General features: G+C 45.1%; 1 protein-coding gene across 1 annotated transcript in view; it reads left to right on the top strand.

The window, feature by feature from the left end:
• rskrb (ribosomal protein S6 kinase related b) overlaps nt 1-12,746 on the top strand; it is a 41,856-nt gene that overhangs the window by 7,097 nt on the left and 22,013 nt on the right. Inside the window, exons 2-4 of the mRNA XM_042311632.1 lie at nt 2,545-2,838; nt 10,307-10,390; nt 11,548-11,616. Coding sequence (XP_042167566.1) covers nt 2,545-2,838; nt 10,307-10,390; nt 11,548-11,616 — 447 coding nt within the window. The remainder of the gene's footprint in view (nt 1-2,544; nt 2,839-10,306; nt 10,391-11,547; nt 11,617-12,746) is intronic.

The raw sequence follows: 12,746 nt of genomic DNA, 5'->3' as shown, positions 1-12,746 counted from the left end.
ACCGCATCTCACAAAGACACAGCGGTTGGAACCAAACATCTCAAATTTCGACTCCAGACCAAAGGACAGATTTCCACCGGTCTAATGTCCATTGCTCGTGTTTCTTGGCCCAAGCAAGTCTCTACTTCTTATTGGTGTCTTTTGTAGTGGTTTCTTTACAGCAATTTACAGTCTCCTCTGAACAGTTGATGTTGAGATGTGTCTGTTACTTGAACTATTTCAAATCAAATTCAAATCAAATATATTTATATTGCACTTCTTACATCAGCTGATATCTCAAAGTGCTGTACAGAAACCCAGCCTAAAACCCCAAACAGCAAGCAATGCAGGTGTAGAAGCACTGTGGCTAGGACAAACTCCCTAGAAAGGCCAGAACCTAGGAAGAAACCTAGAGAGGAACCAGGCTATGAGGGGTGGCCAGTCCTCTTCTGGCTGTGCCGGGTGGAGATTATAACAGAACATGGCCAAGATGTTCAAATGTTCATAAATGACCAGCAGGGTCATGTAGTCTGCAATTTGGGCTGCAATTTCTCAGGCTGGTATCTCTATTTGAAGAAACTTTCAAAGTTCTTGAAATGTTACTGACCTTCATGTCTTAAACTAATGGACTTTCATTTCTCTTTGCTTATTTGAGCTGTTCTTGCCATAATATGGACTTGGTCTTTTACCAAGTAGGGCCGTCTTCTGTATACCACCCCTACCTTCTCACAACACAACTGATTGGCTCAAACGCATAAAGAAGAAAATAAATTCCACAAATTAACCAAGCGTGTGGAAAGCTGTCAGCAAGGCAAAGGGTGGTTACTTTGAAGAATCTCAAAATATAAAATATATTTTGTTTTGTTTAACACTTTTCTGGTTACTACATGATTCCATATGTGTTATTTCATAGTTTTGATGTCTCCAGTATTTTTCTACAATGTAGAAAATAGTCAAAATAAAGAAAAACTCTTGAATGAGTAGGTGTTATTATGAAACGTTTGACCGGTAGTGATCATGTTACGTTAATTTGTATTATTAACCTTATAAACTGCACACCAAAAACCCTGTTGTTTTGAAGTGGCCATAAATCACTCATCGATTTAGCGGAAGGATATGCGTTGTTGAAACTACCACAACTCAAAAACCCTGTGGAAACTGGAGATAGTTACCCATCACTGGTTGGAAGACAAACTGCAGAACATTCTGGAATGTTGCATTATGAAACGGGCGTCACCAAAACAGAGAAACGCCAATCACTCATTACGCCAGTGAGGGGAGATGAGGTTGCACGTCCTGCTAAAACTAACACAGCTCAAAAACCACACAGAATCTGGGAATAATGTGTACTTCACAGGTTAGAGAACAACTGGTAATGTGTACTTCACAGGTTAGAGAACAACTGGTAATGTGTACTTCACAGAGAACAACTGGTAATGTGTACTTCACAGGTTAGAGAACAACTGGTAATGTGTACTTCACAGGTTAGAGAACAACTGGTAATGTGTACTTCACAGGTTAGAGAACAACTGGTAATGTGTACTTCACAGAGAACAACTGGTAATGTGTACTTCACAGGGAACAACTGGTAATGTGTACTTCACAGAGAACAACTGGTAATGCGTACTTCACAGGTTAGAGAACAACTGGTAGAAGACAGCTAGCTGCATTTTGTAGTGTTGTATTTTGATTCAAGTGGGTTGACAACGTGGTAATTGTAATTGTTTGTTAATCCCATCAATATCACGCTGAAACCAATAGAACAGGGGGAAACAGTTGGGGGGGTAGCACTGCTTCAACTAACACTATTCAAAGGCCACACGGAAACTTGGAATAACCTATACATGGTTGGTTAAATGAGAACTTGTATGAGGCATGCAACCTTCCCAAGTGCTCCCATGTCACCTCGCTCCTCCGCACACTCCACTGGCTTCCTGAAGAAGCTCACATCCACTACAAGACCATGGTGCTTACCTACAGAGCAGTTGCATCCCACTGCTGGCTTGCTTCTGAAGCTAAGCAGGGTTGGTCCTGGTTGGTCCCTGGATGGGAGACCAGATGCTGTTGGAGGGCCAGTAGGAGGCACTCTTTCCTCTGGTCTAAAAAATATCCCAATTCCCCAGGGCAGTTATTGGGACATTGCTCTGTGTAGGGTGCTGTCTTTCGGATGGGATGTTAACCCTGGTGTCCTGACTCTGTGGTCAGAGTAGGGGTGTTAACCCTGGTGTCCTGACTCTCTATGGTCAGAGTAGGGGTGTTAACCCTGGTGTCCTGACTCTCTATGGTTAGAGTAGGGGTGTTAACCCTGGTGTCCTGGCTAAATTCCCAACTGTCCCTCATAACATCATGGTCACCTAATCATCCCCAACTTCCAATTGGCTCATTCATCCCCCCTCCAAAGGGGATTGTGGTAGGGTATCCTCTACTACGCGTGATAACCATTTTGTCAGATCTATAGAAACGGGCTTGGGGGCCAGGTCTACAGCTGTTTGGAATTGATTCTTTGTCTCCTCCCCATTATGTCTCATACCTACCCCCCTCGTCCTCTCTCCACCCCCTCCACAGAGACCCCCAGCAGGGTCAGGGGAAAGAGAAGAGACTCAATGTTCTACAGGATGGAGAGGATTATTTTCCTCCGTTGGTCTGTCCATCCCTGCAAGCCTCTGTCGCCTGGCCCCTCCCACCCTGCGGCTCGGCCATCGGAGGATGATCAGAGATAAGGCCCCGCCTATCCCGGACCAAGTGTTAGGGGGAGGAGGGCCAGATAGACTGAGAGCAGAGTGGAGTCTACCTGGCTTCATTTCCATGTTCCTCCCTGAGTTCCCTCACAGAGCTGTACCAGGACACCAACACTTCCAGGTAGGACAAGCACACACACAGACACAGACAGACACAGACAGACACACACACACACACACACACACACACACACACACACACACACACACACACACACACACACACACACACACACACACACACACAGACACACAGGCACACACACACACACACACACACACACACACATACTCACACACTCTCACACACGCATGCACACACACCAGGACAACATGCAATAATCGTCTGACTGTTGTCCCTTTACTCTGTCTCGATAACCCGATCCTAGGCAACAGCGACTAGGCCACAGCGACTAGGCCACAGCGACTAGGCCACAGCGATTAGGCCACAGCGACTAGGCCACAGCGACTAGGCCACAGCGACTAGGCCACAGCGACTAGACCACAGCGACTAGGCCACAGCGACTAGGCCACAGCGACTAGGCCACAGCGACTAGACCACAGCGACTAGACCACAGCGACTAGGCCACAGCGACTAGGCCACAGTGACTAGGCCACAGTGACTATTTTCTTAAATATATATGTATCGATTTAAACAGTAACCCTTTTCCCTCCTATCTCTCAAATACCACTAAGCGTCTCACTGTTTGACTTTATCTAAAATCATTGATTTAAAAAAAACACATGTCTATGTGTGGCAATCTCTAAAGTCCTTACATTTCCTTAATCAATCTATCTTGATCCTAACAATAATCCTAAATCATCATAGATGTCATATATCCCTTTCAAATGTAATACTATATAAATAAAAACCTCCTAATAATCAGACAAAGCCAAAACAAATGCTAACCATATCAAAACCTTCCTACACTAATAAGCTCTTTCCTTCAGGGATCCACAGTATCTTATCTGACAATAACATGAGTTAACCTTAAAATCAGTTTCATCAATAATTTAATATATGTTGCATAGTGTGGAATACCTTATCTACAGTAATTTGTCACCCCTAAGAACTGAAACGTATTTTTCTATGTAATTTCCTGCCCTATTGGCTTAATATATGTCCTATCCAAACCGCAATGTATTTTATCTCCCCCTATTTATTCTCAATGATAAATAGGATTGTTTTCTGTTGTAATACCAAATCAATAATAGCCAACGCGTTTCGTTTGCTAGCCCAGGATACCCCCGTTGGGTGGACTCGCCACCGGTGAATGGCCGGTTTGTTGAGCCTGCTGCTGCCTCACTGTGCGGTAGCCTACTGCAAGGCGACTGGGCGGATTCACCAGACCCACACACTGGGCACATTGACAAGACCCATACACTGGGCACATTGACAAGACCCATACACTGGGCACATTGACCAGACCCACACACTGGGCACATTGACCAGACCCACACACTGGGCACATTGACCAGACCCACACACTGGGCACATTGACCAGACCCACACACTGGGCACATTGACCAGACCCACACACTGGGCACATTGACCAGACCCACACACTGGGCACATTGACAAGACCCATTCACTGGGCACATTGACCAGACCCACACACTGGGCACATTGACCAGACCCACACACTGGGCACATTGACAAGACCCATTCACTGGGCACATTGACCAGACCCACACACTGGGCACATTGACCAGACCCACACACTGGGCACATTGACCAGACCCACACACTGGGCACATTGACCAGACCCACACACTGGGCACATTGACCAGACCCACACACTGGGCACATTGACCAGACCCATACACTGGGCACATTGACCAGACCCACACACTGGGCACATTGACCAGACCCACACACTGGGCACATTGACCAGACCCACACACTGGGCACATTGACCAGACCCACAAACTGGGCCAAATCCCTGTCAGCACTTTCCTGCAGCAGCTGTTGAACGCGCTGGCATTCCAAGGCAGGAACATTCGGGCACCCACTTGGTTTCTACCAGCTACAGCTGAACAGTTTTTTTAGGGCATTTAAGGTTTTTAAAGACTGACTCAGCATATTTGTGTTAGTTTTGCTTTCATTCTAGTGAATTGTTGGTATTTATAGGTGATTTAAATTGGGACTGTTTAGACTCAGAGGCCATTAGAGGACGTTTTACACAAATGATAAATGCAGTCACAAGACTCAATCCCAAAGACATCTCGAAAACAACACTTATTGATGTTATTCCAACTAACAATCAGCATATATACTCAGCCGTTGGTATTTTCTCTAATGATTTAAGTGATCATTGTTCAGCTGCTTGCATTAGAGACACCAAAATCCCCAAAGTGCCATCTCGGTTCATAGCCAAACGACCTTTTAGGCAGTTCTGTGACAAGACACTCCTGTATGAACGTTATACATGTAACTGGGAGAGGAGGGCCCTTATTACAGATATCGAAGAGGAGTTCTCCTATTTTCATTCCATGTTTTCTACTATCTATGATAAACACGCCCCTCTCAAAAAGTACCGGGTAAGAGGTAGAGACAATCCCTGGTTTACAGGGGAATTATCTGATTTGATCCAGAAATACACAATGGGCCAAAGCCAGAAAGGGTAATTCCCAGGCTGAATGGCAGTTATTCAGGGTACTGAGATACGGATCTTCACAAGGTCCTTTGCTGCTGTTCTGGGATTGATTTACTATTGTTTGTACAGATGAACGTGGGTAATTCCCAGGCTGAATGGCTGAATTATTCAGGGTACTGAGATACAGAAATGTAAAAAAGCTTCTATTATGAATCTACCAAGGCAAACCTCAATAAACCCCACGAAATGATTGAAAACCATCAAATCCGTGAATGCGAACACAAACTTGTCTCCTGCTAAAATTGTCCTCAGATTCAATGGATGTGATTCACAAGAATAAACTGCTTGACATGTTTAATGAGGATTTTGTTAAAGCTGGGCATTTATTTGACAATGAACTCAATTCTAACATCTCGAATGAGTCTGTGAATGAAATTGCCGTGTGCTGGTCTACGGTTCATCTATTTTCTTTTACAGAGATTGAGTAATAATGGGAACAGGTGTGCGTAATGATGGGAACAGGTGTGCGTAATGATGGGGAACAGGTGTGCGTAATAATGGGAACAGGTGTGCGCAATGATGAGGGAACTGGTGAGCGTAATGATGGGGAACAGGTGAGCGTAATGATGGGGAACAGGCGTGCGTAATGATGGGAACGGGTGTGCGTAATGATTGGAACAGGTGTGCGTAATGATGGGAACAGGTGTGCGTAATGATGGGAACAGGTGTGCGTAATGATGGGAACAGGTGTGCGTAATGATGGGAACAGGTGTGCGTAATGTAGTCACCAGAGCCGGTGGTTAGTAGACAGGTGACGTCGAGCGCCGGAGGGAGGGAGCAGGAGTATTTTACTTTTTATTTAACTTTTATTTAAGCAGGTGTGACACATATTTCCTTGTAATACCATTCCAAAAGTCTGGAAAGCAGCCTACATCATGCCTTTACAAAAGGGTGGAGAACTATCTTGCCTAGTTAAATAAAGGTTAAAAAAAGTTGTTTAACTCACAGTTTAAAGACTTTCTTTGTAATAACAATTACTGTTGGGTTTTAGAGGCAAGCATAGTACAATTACTACTGTAAGTAAGGTTGTAGATGATATTCTAGATGCTCAGGACAAGAATCTCTGTGTTCCACTTTTTATTGACTTATCGAAGGCCTTGGACACTGTTGACCACACCCTGCTGTTGGCCTTGGACACTGTTGACCATACCTGCTGTTGGCCTTGGACACTGTTGACCATACCTGCTGTTGGCCTTGGACACTGTTGACCATACCTGCTGTTGGCCTTGGACACTGTTGACCATACCTGCTGTTGGCCTTGGACACTGTTGACCATACCTGCTGTTGGCCTTGGACACTGTTGACCATGCCCTGCTGTTGACCACACCCTGCTGTTGGCCTTCAACACTGTTGACCATGCCCTGCTGTTGGTCTTCAACACTGTTGACCATGCCCTGCTGTTGGCCTTCAACACTGTTGACCATGTCCTGCTGTTGGCCTTCAACACTGTTGACCATGCCCTGCTGTTGGCCTTCAACACTGTTGACCATGTCCTGCTGTTGACCACACCCTGCTGTTGGCCTTCAACACTGTTGACCACACCCCTGCTGTTGGCCTTGGACACTGTTGACCATACCTGCTGTTGGCCTTGGACACTGTGTGGCCTTGGACCACACCTGCTGTTGACCATGCCCTGTTGTTGGCCTTCAACACTGTTGACCACGCCCTGTTGTTGGCCTTCAACACTGTTGACCATGCCCTGTTTTTGGCCTTCAACACTGTTGACCATGCCCTGTTGTTGGCCTTGGACACTGTTGACCATGCCCTGCTGTTGGCCTTCAACACTGTTGACCACACCCTGCTGTTGGTCTTCAACACTGTTGACCATGCCCTGCTGTTGGCCTTCAACACTGTTGACCATGCCCTGTTTTTGGCCTTCAACACTGTTGACCATGCTCTGCTGTTGACCATGCCCTGTTGTTGGCCTTGGACACTGTTGACCATGCCCTGTTGTTGGCCTTCAACACTGTTGACCACGCCCTGCTGTTGTATAGACTAAAAAAGGTTGGTTTAAGTGTTGATGGGTTGGATTGGTTCCAGAACTACCTTTCTGACAGAACACAGTGTGTAGCTCAGGAGTTTACAAGGCTTACAAAAGGAGTTCCCCAGGGCTCCATTCTAGGTCCGATCCTTTTTACACCGTATATAAATGATAAAGGGAAGACAGTCGACTCTGCAAATCTCCATCTGTATGCCGATGACAATTATTGATTCTAGAGCATCTAATATTGATAAGGCTTTTCAGGACTTACAGTTGGCCTTTGATGTTATTAAAAGGCAGCTTATTTGGAAATTGAAAACAAAATGTAATAGTTTTCGCTTCTCTGGAAGTAGACAGATGGAGTCAATTGCAGATTTTAACTATAAATGGCCAGCTGTCACGCCCAGGCCATAGAGAGGCTTTTATTCTCTATTTTGGTGATTAGGTTGAGCATTCTAGTTTCTTCATTTCTATGTTTTCTGTCTATCGTTGTCTCTAATTAAGAATCATACTTAGGCAGCTTTTTCCCACCTGTGGTTTGTGGGTAGTTGTTTTCTGTTTTGTGTTTCTGCACCAGACAGAACTGTTCTGTTTTGTTCCACTTTGTTGTTTTGTTTCAGTGTTCAGTTTGAATAAATAATCATGAACACGTACCACGCTGCGCTGCGGTCCTCTTCTTCAGACGAGCGTTACACCAGCAAATTGATAGGGAGACCTCCTATAAGTATCTTTGGATTTGGTTAGATGGCTTGGGCATCTGGTGACTACAGTTCATCCATCTAATGCCCTGGGCGTTGTGCCTAAGAACAGACCTTAGCCGTGGTATATTGGCCATATAGCACACCTCCTCTGGCCTTATTGCTTAATTATAAAACCATGATATCTTGAACGTCATTGTTATGCACGGGTGTGATCGTTGTGTGAATGAATCACAAGCCGTCCTAATGCGGTATTATCTTCACAGTAAAACACCACTATTATGGCTATTAATCATTCTTAAACAGTCAGTAAAATAGATTATTTAGCTATCCTAAAGAATCGTAGCCTGTATCACCAAGCAATATGACCGTAGAATTATTATTCTGGTTCATTCATGAACAGGTGGTGAGGAGATCCATTCTGTTACTTGTTATTCGTGTCAGTTGAACACTGAATACCCAGCACTAGTTGCTCACGCTGCTTTGGTGGCTAGAATGGTAACAGACGTGCTCGATGGAATGCGTTATCACGGGATGTTGCCAGGTCGGCAGCTGCCTTTGGATTAGGACCTCTGTTAGGAAACAGCCACAGTCATTAGCCCGTCCTGGCGAGGGTGGAGCCACTGGGCAGCACAATGCAACGCACCCTGGACTGAACAGGCAGATAGGAGAACATGTGGTGGACCCTCTGTTAAATTACATATTTATTGATGTAGAAATATGGAGAGAGAAGATAACCTCCCGCGTTACGACATCAGCCAGTATTGTAATCTGACATGTCACCATCTAGGAGTTGTATTTCTACGAACTGCCAGTGTAGCGAGAGAGACTTTACCACACAGTTCTACGTCGTACATTTCTGCCTGCCTGAAAGGCAAGAGCTCAGGTGAAAACAGGAGACGACTCTGAGGATGGACAGAACATCACTCAGAGATGTACAAAAACGAAATAACAGTCAACACTCTTTCCTTTAATATGACCTTAATGGATTGTAAATAAGTCAGTTGACTGTCCGAGGATGGAACTACCACATGAGTCGCAACATCTTCACGTCGCTACGCCGACCTCGCAAACTAGCTACGCTAGTCCTGTTCGTTAGCTTTCTGTTTACCAGCTCGAACAAAAAATTACACGATGATAATGACAGCTAACGAACTTCCGTACATCGTGGTGTTCCGTACACTTTACCTTATTTTAGCGCCATCGCGACACGTCACAATGTAACGTACAGCATCAGAGGGGTCAGTTTTTTTCAACTTTTCTACAATATTATTGGTCTATTACCATGTCAATCAACGCTTGAATAGAAATGTAGTTTACACCCCGGATATTAATGCCAACACAGTCTCTACAGTCCCATTAGTTTTCATTACAGCCTGGATATTAATGCCAACAGTATCTACAGTCTCATTAGTTTTCATTACAGCCTGGATATTAATGCCAACAGTATCTACAGTCTCATTAGTTTTCATTACAGCCTGGATATTAATGCCAACAGTCTCTACAGTCCCATTAGATTATCTACAGTCCCATTAGATTATCTACAGTCCCATTAGATTATCTACAGTCCCATTAGATTATCTACAGTCCCATTAGATTATCTACAGTCCCATTAGATTATCTACAGTCCCATTAGATTATCTACAGTCCCATTAGAGTATCTACAGTCCCATTAGATTATCTACAGTCCCATTAGATTATCTACAGTCCCATTAGAGTATCTACAGTCCCATTAGATTATCTACAGTCCCATTAGATTATCTACAGTCCCATTAGAGTCTCTACAGTCCCATTAGTTGTCATTGTGGAACGGTGTTAGTCAACGCTGTGTTGTTTTGGTCCAGGCTCACAGTCGTTTGGATTGTAAACTAAGGCCAAGCGTTGACAGCTTCACTCGCTGTGTTGGTGACATCAAAGGCAAACTGAGGTGTCGTTTAACTGTTGTTCGCACATCGGTAGATTTTTACTCGTTTTGAGAACATAAATGCTTCAAAATTCACAAACAGTGAATTTCTCATTAGAACAAAATGTATAAGATCTCCTAAGACTTTGTTTACCACAGACCTTATTTTTGGGCCTTTACCCAGAACCCCCCCCCCGCAAAATCCCCATGAATTCCTCATAGCCGTTGCCAAACAAGCCGTGGCAGAGTCCCTCCAAAACAGAGGCCATTACTATTTCTCTCTATTGAAACCAGACCCTAGACACAGTAGGGTTTTGGAGACTCTTCCCACCTCCTCTCTCTTGTTCCAGGTGTTGGGATATATCGCCAAAGGATCCTTTGGTCCCATTCTGAAGGTGAAGGACAAGGCCAAGCAGAAAACCTACGCTGTCAAGGTAACCCTCCAATAGCACTTTACACTCGCATGCATATCATATACATTACAGACCAAAAGTATGTGGACACCTGTTCATCAAAAATCGAATTCCAAAATCATGGGCATTAATGTGGAGTTGGTCCCTCCCTTTTGCTGCTATAACAGCCTCCACTCTTCTGGGAAGGCTTTCCACTAGATGTTGGAACATTGCTGCTGGGACTTGCGTCCATTCAGCCAGAAGAGCATTAGTGAGGTTGGGCGATTAGGACTGGCTTGCAGTCAGCGTTCAAATTCATCCCAAAGGTGTTTGATGGGGTTGAGGTCAGGGCTCTGTGCAGGCCAGTCAAGTTCTTCCACACCGATCTCAATAAATAATTTCAATATTTTTTTATTTTACCTTTATTTAACTAGGCAAGTCAGTTAAGAACAAATTCTTATTTTCAATGACAGCCTAGGAACAGTGGGTTAATTGCCTGTTCAGGGGCAGAACGACAGATTTGTACCTTGTCAGCTCGGGGGTTTGAACTTGCTTTGTCATGCTGAAAACAGAAAAGGGCCTTCCCCAAACTGTTGCCACAAAGTTGGAAGCACAAAATAGTCTAAAATAGTAATTGCATGCTGTAGCGTTAAGATTTCCCTTCACTGGAACTAAGAGGCCTGAACCATGAAAAACAGCCCCAGACCATTATTCCTTCTCCACCAAACTTTACAGTTGGCACTATGAATTGGGGCAGGTAGCGTTCTCCTGGCATCTGCCAAACCCCGATTAGTCCGTCAGACTAAGGTGGCATCCTCTGCTGGTTCCTCGTTGAAAGTCACTGAGCTCTTCAATAAGGCCATTCTACTGCCAATGTTTGTTCAAGGAGATTGCATGGCTGTGTGCTCGATTTTATACATCCGTCAGCAACTGGTGTGGCTGAAATAGCAGAATCCACTAATTTTAAGGGGCGTCCACATACTTTTGTATATATATATAAACTAGCTGAATGGCAGATAACTGGACTGTCTATGAGAAGAATCGCTGTGTACTACATGTTAATGTCATCCCATGCTCACATCATCTGTGTGTGTGTGTGTGTGTGTGTGTGTGTGTGTGTGTGTGTGTGTGTGTGTGTGTGTGTGTGTGTGTGTGTGTGTGTGTGTGTGTGTCTGTTTCTGTGTCGTGTGTGTTCTCAGGTAATCCCCAAGTCAGAGATCCTGAGGCTGGGTGTTCTGGAACAGTCTAAAGAAGAAGTTATAGTACAGGTGAGAGAGTGAGGTCGTGCTCTACAGGTGGGTCAGAGAGAGAGAGAGAGAGGTCGTGCTCTACAGTTGGGTCAGAGAGAGAGAGGTCATGCTCTACATGTGGGTCAGAGAGAGATAGAGGTCGTGCTCTACAGGTGGGTCAGAGAGAGAGAGGTTGTGCTGTACAGGTGGGTCAGAGAGAGAGGTCGTGCTGTACAGGTGGGTCAGAGAGAGAGAGAGGTCATGCTGTACAGGTGGGTCAGAGAGAGAGGGGGTCATGCTGTACAGGTGGGTCAGAGGTGGGTGGGTCAGAGAGAGAGAGAGAGAGGTCATGCTCTACAGGTGGGTCAGAGAGAGAGAGAGTCATGCTCTACAGGTGGGTCAGAGAGAGAGAGGACGTGCTCTACAGGTGGGTCAGAGAGAGAGAGAGAGAGGTCATGCTCTACAGGTGGGTCAGAGAGAGAGAGGACGTGCTCTACAGGTGGGTCAGAGAGAGAGAGAGAGAGAGGTCATGCTCTACAGGTGGGTCAGAGAGAGAGAGGACGTGCTCTACAGGTGGGTCAGAGAGAGAGAGAGGTCATGCTCTACAGGTGGGTCAGAGAGAGAGAGGACGTGCTCTACAGGTGGGTCAGAGAGAGAGAGAGAGGTCATGCTCTACAGGTGGGTCAGACGGATGCTGTATATGTGTTGTAGAGTGCTGTCTGTACTTGTTGCACTAGCCGTTACTAGTTATACACACTGTTATAGTGGTTTAGACAGGGTCGTGGTTCGTGACTAGCTATACACACTGTTATAGTGGTTTAGACAGGGTCGTGGGTCGTTACTAGTTATACACATTTATAGTGGTTTAGGCAGGGTTGTGGGTCGTGACTAGCTATACACACTGTTATAGTGGTTTAGACAGGGTTGTGCTAGCTATACACGCTGTTATAGTGGTTTAGGCAGGGTCGTGGGTCGTGACTAGCTATACACACTGTTATAGTGGTTTAGACAGGGCTGTGGGTCGTGCCTAGCTATATACACTGTTATAGTAGTTTAGACAGGGTCGTTACTAGCTATACACACTGTTATAATGGTTTAGACAGGGTCGTGGGTCGTGACTAGCTATACACACTGTTATAGTGGTTTAGACAGGGTCGTGACTAGCTATA

This window comes from Oncorhynchus tshawytscha, linkage group LG33 (assembly GCF_018296145.1).
Source record: "Oncorhynchus tshawytscha isolate Ot180627B linkage group LG33, Otsh_v2.0, whole genome shotgun sequence".
Taxonomy (NCBI): domain Eukaryota; kingdom Metazoa; phylum Chordata; class Actinopteri; order Salmoniformes; family Salmonidae; genus Oncorhynchus; species Oncorhynchus tshawytscha.
This window is presented reverse-complemented; position numbering and strand designations above follow the sequence as displayed.